Here is an 18114-nt window from a genome sequence, read left to right on the forward strand (position 1 = left end):
TCTCATTGTGACCTTATACATAGTGTGATCGTATTTTATCATTTAATTTTTTTTCCATTGCAACCAAATTGACTCGTTTCCCCCACTCAGATTTTACCTGCTTATCGGTTTCTGAAATATCATTGGCACTCTTTCATTTCCACAACCATACACATCCCTACATTCTCACACAAACATTGCATTACTGTACTCTGTTTACCTTTAATGTTCCCCTAGACCACTTATTTCCCATATTCACTCTTCTTTGCTGTCCTTCTCTCATTCCAGTAGTTCAGTTACTCTTCTAAGAGCTGCCTAGCATGGGCCAACCAGCCTACTGCGGTTATCCTCTCTTCTTATGTACTCCACCCACTTCTTCCCATTGCTTTTCTTTCAGTCTTCATTCCCCCATCAATATAGTCAACAGCACTTTTACATTGTCACACACAGCTTGACACTTCAGCATCTCAACCAAGATAGTCAAAGGAGGATTCAGAAAAAGCACAAAATAAAACTATCAGCCTTTCACTGGTAACCAAGGTGACTCATTCCTACCCCCAAATTAGGGCTCATCAGATATCCTGCCACCATAACTGTAGCAATCAATCTGTCAGGTAAAAACTGTGGCTATAGCTCGCACAGGTTGCAAAGAAACACAAAATTCTACCACTGGCTTTTAATCTTTGTTTTCTCTTTACACCATACTGTCAAGAAGATGGTTGATTTGGTCCTCACGGTTACCAAAGTCACCTCCCTCCACGTAGTGAGTGGTCTTCTTCCTCCACCCACCATTAGGAGTGTTCAGCTGCAGAAGAAAATGTAAAGTTAATCAATGATACAGAAAAATTATGCCACATTTCCTATTAAGAACTTTTGATGCTAGTCGTGAAGTGTTACGGAAAGGGTGTAGCACTGTAATATCACCTACCACTGACCTATGGCAAAAGGCACAAAATTACAAAAACCTACAACCAAAGACTGATGAACTACAGATAGCAGTTTTCACTATTCATATTCAGTATATACAGTACAAATATTTACCTTGAAAGGCCACAGGAAATTAGTGGCTGCCTGGAAGTTGTCTCCCACAGTGTAGATCTCGTGCACCAAATCCTCCACGCAGATGATGCCATACTTGCCTAAAAATATAAACAGCAACACATTAGCATCTTTCTATTGTATCATTAACTGGAAGAATATTATTTAAATATGAATACTGTTTACTGACAAGATACTACAACTTCCTTAGGTGGTTATGATACTGCATTACATCTAATCCTTCCATTATCTAATTGGTTTAGGAATCACTTTAAACTCTAATATGGTTTACTACCATGAGCTTTCATCATTTCCAACCATCATTTTTTTTTTTTAACTAGCTGGCATTCCCTCCATTCTCATCCCTCACATTCCACACTTATCTAGCCTCTTCAGTAATTTCACTGCGGTAAACTCATTCCTACATACATAGCACAACCAATGGGTTATCATGCACTTTCATCAGTTCTTCAAAACCCAATCTCATTTTTGAAGACTTTTTTGTGGGTGGGTGGGGGACCTATTTATGCGCATTATTTGAATCTGTCCACACTCCCAACATTCAATACAATTAATTTAGTAATTTCATGAACTCACTTCTACCACCCTTCCATTTCAGAATATTTAAAGATTCCTCTATTACTGTAGTACCACCATCCATCCTACTTATTCCACTTATTAGCAGTCTTCCACCTCTAAAACCTAATGCCTTTTTCACACTCATTCCTACATGAAATGCCCAATGCTTACCCAGCCTCTTTTCAATAATCTCATTGCTGGTGAGAGGGATACGGCAGCTGTCCACCTTGCCATAGCCTCTCTTGTAGATCAGCTGCTTCACACTCTTCAGGTTAGGGTAGCCCCAGGCAATGAAAGGCTCAGCAATCCTCAGCATGTTGATGGTGGCCTGAAATATAAACCACAAATACATCATGCTAATTCTTTTCCCACCTAGGATGGGGAGAGGAATAGTAAATAAACCACACCTCATCAGCCTCTTTTCCCACCTATATATGAAGAGGAACATATACAGAGCATAATAATCATCATCTGACCTTTATCCCCCAATCTACGGATAAGGTGATGAATAATACATAAACATCACTGGGCCAGACGGTTCTTTATCCACCATTCAAGCTTACGGAACTTTGCTCCACCTCACTGGCCTAACCATTTGCACATTTTTTCTTTTCTTTATAAGCTTCACATTCTCCTGCCAGACTGAATGCCATAAATAAGAGCTGTAAAATATCAGTATTACAATATGCCTGGGAGAAAATGAAAATGATCATCAATATACTGACACTTATTCCTAGCTCACAAGGAGAGTTGCAAGACCTACAGTGGAATCAAGAAAAGGAAAGTAAAGTACACATGGAAACACAGACAAATTATCAACAGCATACCTAATGCAATGTACACCTTGATAGTGTTTAAAGGCTAATATAAACAGATCAACATCGCTGTGCCACAGATGTTCAAGTATCTACTTCACTCACTAAGCTTTCAGAAACCAGAATATTTTCCAACCTATGGTTGAAGTACTGTAAACTAGGGTAAATTAACACAACAACTGTAAAGGCATCAACGTAATCAAAAATTTTCATTAACTTGCAGTGGACTACCAGCTTATATAATATATATATATATATATATATATATAAATAAATAAATAAATAAATAAATAAATATACACATATATATATATATATATATATATATATATATATATATATATAAGACTGGTAATACAAACTGCCAGTACAGTAATACGAAAACGTGTTACTCTGTCTACCTTGTTCAGCTTGACAAAGACACCATTGTTGATCTGCAAAAGACGGAACAATTGCAGAACCTTGCGCACCTTGGGGTGGATCTGGTTCACACTGAAAACAAAGAAAAATGGTCTTAAGCATGGTTCAAACTTGGGTCATCAACTCAGGTCAATCATGTCTTTTGTATTTTATTCTTGGTACTTCCAGGCACCTCTGAACCACTTTGAACAGACCTTTCAAAGTTAACCCCTTCAATTCAATGATGTATTTTCTCGTTTTGTTCTTCCTATCTACTAATTATTTTATTCCACTTAGGATTTGTACTAAAGAAGAGTTTACTGCAGGCCATAAGCTGAATGTAATCTGGACATAACATAATGCAATATACATCATCAGACTGATGGGGTTAAGGGGCTACAATCCATCTCCATTAACCCAAAGACTTTCTATTGCCTGTACTTAAGCTGAGTAAGTATGGCAGTCTCAGAAGTATACTGAAAATTTAAGCTACTGAAGAGGTTAATGAAAAGAATAAATGTACAGGGAATAAATCACCACAATCTGCTGGACAAAACACACATTCATTTGCCATTTGACTGATGAGGTGAAAGAGAGAGAGATTGTCCAGGTGCTTGAGGGTGCGAAAGTGGATGTATGTGGAATAACTGAAACAAAATGGAGAGGAGAAAGTGTGAGAGAATGGGAGTATGGATGGGGTGTATGTGCTGGAGTAGGTGAGAATGAGAGGGCAAAGGAAGGAGTATGTATAGTTGTGAGTAAAAGATGGAAGAAGAGCATAAGACAGTATGGATCAGTTGGGTCAAGGATTGTGTGGGTAAAGTTGAAAGTTGGAATACAAATGTGGGCGATTGTGTGTGTGTATGCGCCAACGCAAGATCGTGCTAGAAGAGTGAGAGAAGAGTTCTGGACAAATGTAGAAGTATGCATGGAAAAGTTTGGAAAGAATGAGAGAATGTTTTTGATTGGTGATATGAATGGTAAAGTTGGGAATGCGAAGGTGGATGGAACAGTTGGTGAGTGGGGTGTGCCTGCTGAGATAGATGAGAATGGGAATGCGTTAGTGGACATTTGTGCTGGGAGGGGGTTGGTGGTAGCCAATACCCTCTTCAGGCATAAAATGATCCACAGGTATACATGGCGAGTGATGAGAAGGGTGGGTGGTGAACTGAATGAAAGGAAGGCAATGATTGATTATGTGTGTGTGGATGAAAGGATGCGAAGATGTGTAATGGATGCAAGAGTTTATAGAGGCTGGGGGAGTGGACTTTCTGACCACTACTTGGTGGTGGCCAGAATCAAGGTCCAATTAGAATGGAGAAATAGAAGAAGGGAAAGACGAGAGAAAGGAGTAGTTGCAAGGAGAGTGGAAAGGTTACAAGAGGACGAGAAAAAGGCAGAGTATAAGAGAGAAGTGGAGGAACGATTGGGCAAATATGAATTGGAGCAGATGGGAGACGTGGAAGGTGTGTGTAGCATATTTACAGAAGAAATATGTGCAGCATGTGATGTGGTGTGTGGAAGGAAGAGAAGACGGAGGGGGGTGCATGGAACAGCATGGTGGACTGAAGAGGTGAAACAGGCTGTGGCACAAAAGAAGAAAGCATACAATGAATGGATGAGAAATAGGGGCATGGAAGAAGTTGAGAGGCGGAAGAGAGAGTTATATGTAGAAAGAAAGAAAGAAAGGTGAAAAGATTAGTAAGAGAGAGTAAGAAGAGACTGGATGAGGAATTTGGAAGGAATTTGAGTGTAAAGTGGAGGGACTGTAAGAAAATGTTCTGGAAAGAGGTGAAAAGAGTAAGACAGGGTGGAAGTGAAGTTAGCAGGGGAGTGAAAGATGAAAATGGTAGATTACTAGTGGAGAAGGGAGAAAAAGTGAGCAGATGGAGAGAACACTTTAAGGAATTGTTGAACGTAGAGGATGGAAGTAATGCGAGTATAAGTGGCTGGGGAATGGCTGGGAGAAGGAGGGAGGTGAGAAGACAGGAAGAAATCAGTAGGATAGAAGTTGTGGAAGCAATGAAGAAAGTTAAATCGGGGAAAGCCCCAGGAATTGATGGAGTGTGTGGTGAAATGCTGAAGCATGGGGGAGAGATAGTAGTAGAATGGATGTGGAAGATGTGCAGATTAGCCTGGGAGGAAGGTAGAGTCCCGGAGGATTGGAAGTCAGGTATAATTATTCTCTTGTACAAAGGAAAAGGGGAAAAAGAAGTGTGTGGTAATCATAGGGGCATTTGTCTTCTTAGTATAATAGGAAAAGTGTATGGTAGGATACTTATTGACAGAGTTAGAGAAAGAACAGAGAAATTAGTTGGAGAAGAACAGGGAGGCTTTAGGAAGGGAAAAGGTTGTGTAGATCAGATATTCATTCTTAGATCTTTAGTGGAAAAGTTTCTAGAGAAGGGAAAGAAGTTGTATGCGGCTTTCATGGATTTGGAGAAAGCATATGACAGGGTGGATAGACAAGGATTGTGGAAAGTGTTAAGAATATATGGAGTAGATGGAAAGTTGTTGAATGCTGTGAAGAGTATGTACGATGGTGCGAAGGCTGCAGTGCGTGTGGATGGTGAACTAAGTGAATTTTTCTCTTTGAAAGTTGGGTTGAAACAGGGATGTGTCATGTCTCCATGGTTGTTCAGTCCGTATATGGATGGGGTAATAAAAGAGGTACAAGGTAGGGTAGTGGATGTTGGAGTGGCCCTGGTGAGAGAGGATAGTGTTTGGAAACTCCCTGTACTGTTGTTTGCAGATGATACTGTGTTGTTGAGTGAAGACGAAGGGGAGCTGCAAGGCTTGATGGATGAGTTTGGGAGAGTGTGTAAGAAACGGAATCTGAAGGTGAATGTAGGGAAGAGTAAAGTGATGGTCTTTGAGAGAGGTGAAGTAAGTGAATGTACAGCGAGGTTGGATGGTGAGGAATTGGAAAATGTGAGTATGTTTAAGTACTTGGGTAGTGTGATTAGTAAGGATGGAGGTTTGGAGGGTGAAGTGCTTGAAAGGGTACAGCAGGGAAGAAAGGTTGCTGGTTCTTTGAAAGCAGTGATAAGAAACAGGGAAGTGAGCATGGAAGTGAAAAAGTTACTACATGACAGTATTGTGATACCAACACTAACGTACGGAAGTGAAGCTTGGACGTTGTTGGAAGGACACAAGTCAAGAGTGAGAGCAGTGGAAATGAGTTATTTAAGAGGAGCCTGTGGAGTCACGTGGAGAGACAGGCTGATGAATGAGGATATAAAGGAGCGTTGTGGTGTTGATGTGGATGTGATAGGACGCATTATGAGGAACACACTGAGGTGGTTTGGCCATGTGGACAGGATGGAGGGTGAAAGACTGACGAAGAGAGTGTATGTGAGTGAGGTGGAGGGGGGAAGAGGGAGAGGGAGGCCGAGGATGAGATGGAGGGATGGGGTGGAGAGGTATATGAGAGAGGGGGGTGTGAGTTGGGAGCAGGGCAGTGAAATGGCGGGGGACAGGGCGACTTGGAGGTGATTTGTTTGTGGCCACCCCAAACGGGATTGAGGCGTCTGGCAATAGATAGATAGATAGACCCTCAACATCAGGCAAACTGCACACTTCCATAAAACATTACACCTTTCTTGAAACATAACTTCTAAGCATATAAAATTACAAAGAATATGAAAAGGCCACTCCTTACAGGATTAAGGTGTCAGACAAGAGAGAGATAGAGATAGATAAACATAAATACTCAAACCTGAAGTGAACATCTACGGTACTCACCCCCTGATCCTGATTACAAAGGCCAGTTTAGCTTCACCAGGAACAATTACAGATCCCTCCTTCTTGGCATCTCGGATCATCTGAATCTCCTGCTTCTCCTTGATACGGTATTCCCTAATGTAGCTCTCAGCACGACGGAAGATCGTCTGCTTCTTCTTCTGGGCTGCACGCTTTTCCTGTGAATTAAGTTACGGGGTCAATCTCTACATAAATCATGAGCTGTCTAGTCACTTACAAGAGCAGACACTTGTTTTACAATTGTTTCCTTTAGCACCATTTTTATTTTTATAATTTGTTTTTTTGCTAATGCAACTGCCATGATGCCCAATCGGTTCTCAAAACGCATCTTAGTTGTCAAAAAGGACACGCTGTACTTCTATAAAACACCTCTGCAGTTGGAAATCCCACTGCAATCAGTCTGTGTGAAAAGTCTATATTTCATCCAGATTAAAGCCTTACAGATGAACAAGCCTAGTTCCACTCTGATCAGATATATACACTCAAGGGCATATCTGAAGAGGCTGGCACCCTGAGCTTCGTACTGACTATTCTGCTTGATTTATTGTGCATAATACACCTGAACATCCATTGAATGCCTTTTATTTGTTTTACCACCAACACTGCTTGCATCAAATCACTGAATAAATAGCTAAGGGAGAGTGGCTACAAAATCTCCATACAACGAGACAGTGAAAATTACATACAGTAATTATGGGAAATGAGTTATGAGTTAAATCAGGGAAAGCCCCAGGAATTGATGGAGTGTGTGGTGAAATGCTGAAGCATGGGGGAGAGATAGTAATAGAATGGATGTGGAAGATGTGCAGATTGGCCTGGGAGGAAGGTAGAGTCCCGGAGGATTGGAAGTCAGGTATAATTATTCCCTTGTACAAAGGAAAAGGGGAAAAAGAAGTGTGTGGTAATCATAGGGGCATTTGTCTTCTTAGTATAATAGGAAAAGTGTATGGTAGGATACTTATTGACAAGAGTTAGAGAAAGAACAGAGAAATTAGTTGGAGAAGAACAGGGAGGCTTTAGGAAGGGAAGAGGTTGTGTAGATCAGATATTCAATCTTAGAACTTTAGTGGAAAAGTTTCTAAAGAAGGGAAAGAAGTTGTATGCGGCTTTCATGGATTTGGAGAAAGCATATGACAGGGTGGATAGACAAGGATTGTGGAAAGTGTTAAGAATATATGGAGTAGATGGGAAGTTGTTGAATGCTGTGAAGATTATGTACGATGGCGCGAAGGCTGCAGTGCGTGTGGATGGTGAACTAAGTGAATTTTTCTCTTTGAAAGTTGGGTTGAAACAGGGATGTGTCATGTCTCCATGGTTGTTCAATCTGTACATGGATGGGGTAATAAAAGAGGTACAAGGTAGGGTAGTGGATGTTGGAGTGGCCCTGGTGAGAGAGGATAGTGTTTGGAAACTCTCTGTACTGTTGTTTGCAGATGATACTGTGTTGTTGAGTGAAGTCGAAGGGGAGCTGCAAGGCTTGGTGGATGAATTTGGGAGTGTGTGTAAGAAACGGAATCTAAAGGTGAATGTAGGGAAGAGTAAAGTGATGGTCTTTGAGAGAGGTGAAGTCAGTGAATGTACAGCGAGGTTGGATGATGACGAATTGGAAAATGTGAGTACATTTAAGTACTTGGGTAGTGTGATGAGTAAGGATGGAGGTTTGGAGGGTGAAGTGCTTGAAAGGGTACAGCAGGGAAGAAAGGTTGCTGGTTCTTTGAAAGCAGTGATAAGAAACAGGGAAGTGAGCATGGAAGTGAAAAAGTTACTACATAACAGTATTGTGATACCAACTCTAACGTACGGAAGTGAAGCTTGGACGTTGTTGGAAGGACACAAGTCAAGAGTGAGAGCATTGGAAATGAGTTATTTAAGAGGAGCCTGTGGAGTCACATGGAAAGACAGGCTGACGAATGAGGATATAAAGGAGTGTTGTGGTGTGGATGTGATAGGAAGCGTTATGAGGAACACACTGAGGTGGTTTGGCCATGTGGAGAGGATGGAGGGTGAAAGACTGACGGAAGAGAGTGTATGTGAGTGAGGTGCAGGGGGGAAGAGGGAGGGGGAGGCCGAGGATGAGATGGAGGGATGGGGTGGAGAGGTATATGAGAGAGGGGGGTGTGAGTTGGTAGCAGGGCAGTGAGATGGCGGGGGACAGGGCGACTTGGAGGCGATTTGTTTGTGGCCACCCCAAACGGGACTGAGGCATCTGGCAATAGATAGATAGATAGATAGAGTTATGAGACCTTTAAAGCCATACAAAATACAGCTCTCAGTAAGCTTCCTTGTAAATTTATTGAGACTAACCTGCCTCTTGGCGATATGTCTGCGCTTCCTATCAATGATCCTCTGCCTCCTGCGTCTGAGAAGCACCTCAGGCACAGCTGGGAGTCTGTGTTTGCCCACATTAGCCTTGGGTCTGGGTTTCTTCACAATAACAATCTTCTTTTGCTCTGGGACAGGCTTAGGTGCTGGCTTTGGCTTAGGGGTTTTCTTCTTGCGAAGGGCAGGGTCAGCTGGTTTCTTCTTCCTCAGCCGGACCCTCTTGGCTGGAGGAGCAGCTTTTGCAACTCTGGAATTATAAACGGACATACGGTAATAATAATACACTAACGATAATATTAATAACAGCACCAATCTCACTTTACTAATTTAGAGGTGTATGAGGGAGAGGGAGGCTGAGGATGAGATTGGTGGATGGGGTGGAGAGGTGTATGAGAGAAGGGGGGGTGTGAGTTGGGAGCAGGGCAGTGAAATAGTTGAGGGACAGGGTGATGTGGAGGCAATTTGTTTGTGGCCACCCCGAACGTGATTTAGGCATCTGGCAATAGATAGATAGAAAGATTATTCTGATGTTACGCTACCACGATTCTTCCACATTTAGAGCAGGCGAGTAGCCTACTTCCCTTGATGGCACTAGGGAAAAAGGGGGGGGGGATTATGCATGGCCATCAATCCAACTGCGGCATTCTTACCAACTTGACCATTAACAACCATTGGCCAAGGAAACACAGTCAGTGCAAATACAGTATATACTGTATGAGCCAACTTCCATATTAACCCCACCCCTTCCCAGTGATGGTACCAACTTCAACATGAATCAGCTGCTAGTCTGTGAGTATGGGAGTTTGATGTATTTTAAATTCAACTGATTTTCAAGTGATACAATTTTTACCATTTCTTGCCATCTTCACATTTTATTCAGCTTAAGACCGTGCAAGTGGAGAAGTCCAATGGTCATGTGACTCCCTCAGTGCAAGATAAAGCTCCTAAACTGAATAAAATACTTGGTCATATATTATCTGGAAAAATTAACATGTAGGAAATACAATTTTATTTTTTATGCATTAAATTATGTCTAGCGTCATCACTATAGCGTGTTTACAATGTTCCCCACCTACTCAAATTAACTTATTTAAGGATCATCATGGGTGGACAATGATGTTTACCTAAAATGTATCATAATTTCCCCTCCCAATTATAATACAGTACAGTATACAGTTGTGCTTGATTACCCCCCCTCCCCATTACAAGTACTGGTACGTTCCCAGATACCGATAAAACTTGGACATCAAGGGGAGCAGGGTCCAGAAAAAATGAGAGGCTACGCACTAAACAGGAAGTTATGTTGGTGTAATGTGAGGTAATAAGTAATAAATCGGGTCAACAAATGGGTTAGTGTGCTCCACTTGGATGTTAACTATAAGGGTTGGGGTTTACAGTTTGCATTATGCCATGCAGGGGACTGATCACCATTGCCTGAATGTTTGGACCAAGTATGTAGTCTAGCCCAAGGTCCCTACATACAGTACTTTAGGAGGTAATTAAGGATGTGGTAATACAGTACTATTAGAATAATAAATTTCAAAACCAGGGTCACAGAGACATCTCACATGCTAACATCAATAATCATGCCTAGGCAGAGCAATCCTTCTTCTGTGTTGGGATGTCTGTATGAATTCTTTATAATATGCTGCCTTTTTTCAATGTTTTACTTTGCCAGTAAGTTCACCTATATTACAGAAAAAATGCATTTCAATGTTCCACTGCTACCTGCAAAACTCATCTGCCAGTTTCACCCAATTCACAATACTAACCATACAGAAAAAAAATTGTGATACTCTTTTCTGGAACATATCCCTGACAACTTTTGAGTCCCACTTACTTTTTAAAATCTCTTCCTCCCTAGCAAAATAACACCAATCTGATAAAGGAGGGCATGAGGTCGAAGGCAACTGACATGAAACACATCTTAAAGCATGATTATCCAGTGAACTGCATAAGGATGAACATTCCATGACAGAGTATCAAGGATTCAAAGCCTATTCTCATAAAACACACCAGGTATCAGACCTACTCGATTTTGTGTTTAAAAGATTTAAAGGAAGAAAGAGGTGTTGTGAAATTTGGTACTGCTTGAAAAAAATATGCACAAAGGTCATTTCACATGATTATTTGTGCTTTTACTATAATTTTTTTTTTTTTTTTTTTTTTTTTTTTGAGAAATGTCATATGAAATTTTATCTTTAATTTAGAATGGCTGAAGTCATCAACTGGCGATATCAATATCCCCAAAATTACATTGTTGGCTGAAATACAAAAAGAACACTGTCAAGGTTTGAGCCTAGAAATGCTGTGGTTAGGATCAAAAGATGCTGCTTTGGTGGTTAAGTCATGTAACATTTGGGTTGGCTTGTCTAAGGTAATATTCACTTTGAGGGCAATTACAATTAACGAATCTCATTAATGAACATTGTGTATCAACCTTATTATATCCACTATATGAAACGATAATCAGAAGCATGAGTACTGTTGACTGATGCTGAGCGTTGAATATCAGTTCACTTCCACATGTAACAATTTGCAATACTGAACATAATCTAAGTTCTAAGTAACAATTTCCCATGCTCTAAATTTATCCTGTGAGAATCATAAATGCATACTGCTTTTAAACAACTCTGGAAGGTAACTTTTCACTTCAGGGTTCAGGTATCATTCCTCACCAACGTTAAACACCGTGCGGGTTGTACCGCAGGATATGAGCCAAAATATCTCTCTAGGCTTTAAAAATTACTCCTTAGTGCATTCGAATATCTAATTACTGACGGAGGGACACGTATTACCTCTGTAACATACTACATTGCCTTCAAGACATGCTGACGGCACTCAGGAGTATTTGTAAACAAAGTATCTCTTCCTTATATCGTATCAATATAGGACGCTTCTCATATACAGCAGCGTAAAACTTAATACGCTGATATGTGATAATGCATATGAGTACCACAGCAAACCACTAGTCTGAAAGATCACCAATATACAGCAGGATAAACTGGAAAATCGTCGAGCACTCACGGGTCCACCATGTTCACCACTCCAGAAAGGCCGAAGAGAAGTGAGGATTGTGGGTAAACACATCAAGTAGCGAGATTATTTTCTTTTCCAAAGCACTGTATATACTCGTTTTGATTGAGTAAATTCAAAACAAAATTGAAGCAAAATTAACTACCTTATTTAACATCAGAAAAATATTCTTAAGGTTCAAAATATAGTGCTTTTGTTTGTGGCGGGATTTACAAACTGATGCTCAATCCCCTGTCGATAAAGTACCGAGTGCAAGGCTAGGAGTGAAGAGTGGTTTCAGAGTTTGATATCAAAGAGCACGCTTGACTGGTGTATGTGTAAGAATAGGCCAAAGAAGGAGGTATTTTATGATGGGAGTGAGGGAGGTGAGTTGTGCTAGGCAAGAACGAAGGCTGGAAGTGAATAGTCGAGTATACAGGTGGAGGAATGAGGGCAGCAAGTTATGTAGGATTAATGAGAGTGGTGAGGACAAGTCAGCTGAACACTTGTTTTAAGCGCGGGCAAGGGCAGAGATGCTGGATGTGGTGAGACGTGCGATAGGTGAGGAAACATGTGGGAAACAGGGAAATGCGAGAGTGGTACCAAGTAAGGCCAGCACTGTTCTGGCTAGGTCTGAGTGGGATGGATGGTTGGACTCTGGTAACAGTTGACTGTGTTAAAGAGTTCTTAGAAAAAGTTTGGCAAATGAGGTGTCATAGGCCTGCAGTGTACGGGGAGGTAAGTGGGAAAGGTTGGATCATTATACACTACCCCTACTTCTCTTAACCACTCACAAATCCCCCTTTCTCCCTTTTCTCGACAGGATGCCCCAAGAGAATAGTAACGACTCAAAGGCTACACCTCATTGAACCGACGGTGACTCTCACACCGAAATCAAGGGGACAATTAAATTATTTCAGAAGTATTTATAAATAAATATGGTTTTAGTCCTTGCTTGGGAAGAATGGGATATTTTCTGTTACTGCATTTTAAGAATAAGTCAATACCAATAGCCATTTAAGGGCTTCAGATCCTTATCAGAGTTTGTGAACACTGTACTTAGTTACTGGTTTACTAATTACCGTAATGATAAAACATTAAAACTGTATATAAAAGCAATTAGACCTCAAACTCCATTTTTGTACGGACTTAAAACTGAGAATTAAAAACAGTATAAAGCATATGTTTTTGCGATGCTTTGTACACAATTTGTTACATAGAATCCCAAAATTTATCATGCTCTTGTCGTTAGTCTGTTGTGTTACTACTGAAAGTCTTGGCAATCTTTGGGGAACTTAAGATGGTTGAGATTTTTTTTTTTTTTTAATGGGCTCAGTAGGGTAGAAAGGTTGCTGGGTCATTGAAAATAGTGATAAGGAATAGGGAAGTCAGCATGGAAGTAAAAATGTTGCTGCATGACAGTATTGCGATCCCCACTCTAACATACGAAGGTGAAGCTTAAACCCTGTTGGTAGGACACAAGCCAAGAGTGAGAGTAGTGGAAATGAATTACCTGGTTATCTGACAGGTGCGTGTTGAGTTGCATGGACAGACAGATGAGGAAGTAAAGGAGTGTTGTGGTGTTGATGTGGATGTGATTTAAAATGTTAAGGGAAATACTCCTAGATAGTTTGACCATGTGTAGAGAATGGAGACTGAAAGAATGACTATAAGTGTGTGTGTAAGTAAGGTGAATAAGGACAGGAGGAGAGGAGGACAAGGATAAGGTGGAGGGATGGACTGGCGAGATCTATGAGAGAAGGTATGAGTCGTGGGAAGGGCAACCAAATAGCAGAAAAATGGGCAATATGAAGTCGATTTTTTGTTGCCACCTCTTACTTGGTTAAAGTGTCTGGCAATAGATAGACAGATAGATAGATCGACAGACAGACAGCCACAGATAGATAGATAGTTTTTTTATGGTTATCTCAGAGTTTCCAGAGCTGGACTTGTTTGCTGTAGTTTTCCCGTTGTGATGCTAATTTCAGCATGTATTCTGCAGCTGTTGTTAGGTGACTGTCGTATGTCTTTCTCTGAAGTAAGGGGATAAAAAGAAATAAAAACTGAACCGGTGCCAAACATCCAAATCATTAATATTACCGGTAGTTCTTATTCGTCGTACGAATGCCACATCAGTTGCCTACTAACGACACACTGCTGTTAACCTTTTTTTTTTTTTTTTTTTCTTGCAAGGTCTGACGATCTAGTCTGCAGTTATACAAGGGCAGGTGTGATGCGTCGCTTAGGTAGGCGAAGAAAAGCTAATTGTCGTACTTGGCAATGTCCCATGCAATCAGTTGTTCGGTCAGTTACTTGTACTTTACGCCAGACAACCTTAACTTAGTGGAAAGTATAGCCATTCAAGCGGGCAGAAGGAAACATGTCTCGCCTCGCACGGAGGTCTATAAGGCAACTTTAAAATCCATGATGTCTTCTTCACCTTTTGTCAGATGCAAGTAGCTACTTGATGGCCTGAAACATTTTCATAATCTCGACTATTTTCACTTATTAATGCAGAGGCCTGTGGTACCAAGCCCAGGTCAGGGGATGAGGGGAGTGAGGGACTACTGTTACACGGTGTGCACACATAAAAATAAATAGTGGTTCAGTGAGGGATGAAGTCCAGTTAGGGGGGAGGAGAGGGAGACAATATAACTCATGGTTTGATCAAGTCTGTGTATTGTTGCGAGTTACCGGTACTTGGAATAAGAAACACTTCTGCCCTTTGGGTGGAGCCATTAGTGATGGTGTGGTCAGCCATGGCATCCGTCTTAAAGAAGTAAATGAACAGAGGCAGGAGAACCAAACCACCCAAATAGTCTGGCCAGGCTAGGAATCGAACATGGGCCTTTCCACTTGCAAGCTTGATACACTACCAGATCACCTCTGGTTCCCGCCTCAGTAGTTATGGGGTGAATAAGTTTGGAAGTGTGTAAGAAACGAAATCTAATGGTGAATGTAGGGAAGAGTAAAGTTATGGTCTTAGAGAGAAAAGAAGTCACTGAATGTACAGTGAGGTTGGATGAGAAGGAATTGGAAAATGTGAGTGCATTTAAGTTCTTGGGTAGTGTGATGAGTAAGGATGGAAGTTTGGAGGGTGAAGTGCTTGCAAGGGTACAACAAGGAAGAAATTAGGTTGCTGGTTCTTTGAAACCGGTAATGAGAAACAGGGAAGTGATCATGGAAATAAAAAAGGCTTGCATGACAGTATTGTGATACCAACTCTAACGTATAGAAGGGAAGCTTGGACGTTGTTGGAGGGACACAAATCAAGAGTGAGAGCAGTGGAAATCAGTTACATGACAGGAGCATGTGGAGTCACATGGAGAGACAGACTGACAAATGAGGAAGTGAAGGAACGTTGTAGTGTGGCTGTGGATATTATAGAAAGCATTATGAGAAATACACTGAGGTGGTTTGGCCATATGGAGAGGATGGAGAGCGAGAGACTGACGAGGAGAGTGTATGTGGATGAGTGATGTGGAGGGGGGAGAGGGAGGGGGAGGCCAAGGATGAGATGGAGGGATGGAGTGGAGAGGTATATGAGAGAGGGGTGTGTGAGCTGGGAGCATGGCAGTGAAATGGCGGGGCACAGGGCTACAGGGAGATGTGTTTATAGCCACCCCTTACGGGATAAAGGCGTCTGGCAATAGACAGAGATAAGCAGTGGCTTAACTAAGAAGGGGAAGAGCCCTTTTCCCCTCATTTCCCCCCTTCCCATTTGATATATCAGGTGTACTCATCTACATAGTGGGCCTTATCCCCTACTTCTAAGAATACGGCTTGGCTCCACGTAGTCCTCCCACCCTCCCCTTTTTTTTTTTTTAATCCTGCCATTGAACGTAGGACAGGAAGTCATGTGGCAAGAAACAATCTGCAGTAAGAATGTCGTTAAATTCTGAAAATGAAGTACAATATATTTTTGCAGACTGATATACCATCTTTTTCCGTACATGGGTCCACCTAGGGTACATGTATTGATGAGGTTAATCAAGACTAAATTTACACTCACCATTTCGAAGAACCTATCCTAAAGCTGAATAAAATAGTCGAGAGATAATCTTCTTCACATTCTTGCTCACCTTCAACAGAATTCTAGGGCATACAGATTATTATGCCAGTTTTAGCGATTTTTCAGAGCAAGTTTAGCTGTATTACTGACTGAACTTGGCAACTTTGCATCGAGAATGAGCTCCAAAAGTCTATCCTAAAGAGAAATAAAATTATTTGATTATAGTTTTCCCCCCGTCGTTATTAACTTTTGCCAAATACAACTGAGTTTTATTTAAATAATACTAAATCTAGCCATTTTCAGATAAAGTTTATGAGTATTTCTTAATTTAGATTGGAGAGTGATTTGGATTTGAAGTTTTTTGCTAGATCTAGAGGCATTCAATTCCATTTACCACCAACAAGTGTATTTAATGTCTAGCTACAAGACATAAGGATTTTTATACAGTTCTCCCAATATTTTAAAAGTTCTAGCAGCTCCCTATGCAATATTCGATTTTTTAATCTTTTGTCTGAAGTGTTAGCGGTATTTCAGAAGTTTCGAGATGTCGCTGACTTCGGATTTGGCATTCTGGCGACGGGAGAGGAAGGTGACTGATCTGGGAAGCCCTGAGTCTCGGATGTTCGGAAGCCGGCGAAGAGATCAGGGAAGCATCGGTGGGTTTGCTCTTCCTTCCTTACTTCATCTTCTGATCGACTATAGTGCCAGGTTAGTGGTTAAAATAGTTGATAGAGTACTAGAGTATTAAATACATGTTCAGGGAGCACAAGTAGATGGTAGTAAGGGTGGGATAATTCAGATGTGTGGAAAGAAAGATGGCTACCTGGGTAAATTTGTGCTCTGTATTTCTCTCTGCTATTTGTCATTGGTTTTCAGGCCAGGTTATTGACTGAACAGTTGCATGTAGTAATTCAGTGTAAAATATGTGAATGTTGAGTAAATAAATGCAAGTGAAATACGATGATATCGATGGTTAGTGTACAGGCTGCTTTAGTAGTGAGCTCTCTCCCCATTCCTTCACAGCCACATTTCTAACAGATGCATAATACTTTTACTGCCGCACTTTTCTTCTCATTATGAGCGTTGGGGCATGGAGGTCAGGTACTTCAGACATTTAATGAAAGAGTGACCAGTTGTCATCCCTGAGTGGCATTGTGATCAGTAAACCCCCAGCCCCTCCAGTAAATGTTATACTTTCGGACATTTGCTAGTTTGGGGCTAAAATAATTTTTATTTATTTTTTTACTCATGTCTTTGCTGAAATGCCGTGTTTCCAGGGTGATGGGTGCAACGCCCCCAAACCCTTGGTTCTTAACTGGGGCGCTATGCCCGAAAACCCTCCCTCTGCCACTAAGCTTACCTTGAAAAGCCCTTTAACATAGGGAGAGGGTGCTGGATCAGGTTGAGTACTGCACCAGGTACCAGTAAATGTTGGTCCTACATCATGCTTATGAATATATATTTTTTTGTGTATTTTTCATCAGCAGCGTATCCATTATTTTTAGTTTCTGTGGGAAATGGTACAGTAAATTTAATTATCCAGTGTAATTCAGCCAACCCCCATGCTGAGTAAAGCAAAATGCCAGTTATTGCATAGCACATCCCATCAGCTTAACATTTTGTGTTGAACCGGATATTGTGTCACTATCCATTTTGACCATGTATCCTGAAAATTTTCCCATGAGTAAAAGACGAGAATAAGCATAAAATACAATACAGTAATTGTACGGTACAGTAATTCAGTGCCAGTTGGCTACCACTTAAGAGCCAGTTGATACGCCTGGACGCCGGATATTGTATAGAACCATCGGTTACATCCAGTTTTGGCATCGGATGTTGCAACGTTGGGTCTGGTTAGTATTTGGATGGGTGACCGCCTGGGAACACCAGATGCTGTTGGCATCCCTACGTGTCAAGTGGGGTTGGTGGAGGATTAGTGCCCCTCCCTGTAAAACAATTAACTCTAAGCCCTTGGCCACCCCGTTTGGGATACATGGCGTCTGGCAATGAATGAAAAAATGAATGTTACATAATTTTGCCAGATAATGCTTTAAGAGCTGAGCCAGGAGCACCAGATAATGTGTTAGGCTGGATATTGCAATGATGGATAATTGAGAGTTTACGGTAATGTACTGACTTGGTGATTTACATGTATTTGTAATTATGGGTTACAGTATATTTGTTGCATTGTAG

The 18114-nt window shown here is 41.2% G+C and overlaps 1 protein-coding gene across 1 annotated transcript; it reads right to left on the reverse strand.

Annotated features, from left to right (window-relative positions):
* Positions 1 to 640: 640 nt before the first annotated feature.
* RpL7 (ribosomal protein L7) lies at positions 641 to 11956 on the reverse strand. Its single transcript, XM_080271094.1, has 7 exons — positions 11922 to 11956; positions 8877 to 9141; positions 6555 to 6730; positions 2813 to 2903; positions 1768 to 1924; positions 1021 to 1118; positions 641 to 784 (listed from the first exon to the last, which is right to left on the reverse strand). Exons 1-7 carry the CDS (start codon positions 11930 to 11932, stop codon positions 674 to 676), a joined length of 909 nt encoding a protein of 302 aa, XP_080127220.1. The 5' UTR covers positions 11933 to 11956; the 3' UTR covers positions 641 to 673.
* Positions 11957 to 18114: the final 6158 nt, after the last annotated feature.

Source organism: Coenobita brevimanus, chromosome 44 (genome assembly GCF_032717465.1).
Source record: "Coenobita brevimanus isolate Jiangsu-jjx chromosome 44, ASM3271746v2, whole genome shotgun sequence".
NCBI lineage: Eukaryota > Metazoa > Arthropoda > Malacostraca > Decapoda > Coenobitidae > Coenobita > Coenobita brevimanus.

What these genes read in the sequence shown, in the direction of transcription:
- RpL7 (XM_080271094.1), bottom strand. An exon ending in TCTTTGTCAAGCTGAACAAG is followed by an intron (nt 1,925 to 2,812) that starts GTAGACAGAGTA and finishes TTTATATTTCAG; the next exon opens with GCCACCATCAACATGCTGAG. An exon ending in GATTATTGAAAAGAGGCTGG is followed by an intron (nt 1,119 to 1,767) that starts GTAAGCATTGGG and finishes TTATATTTTTAG; the next exon opens with GCAAGTATGGCATCATCTGC.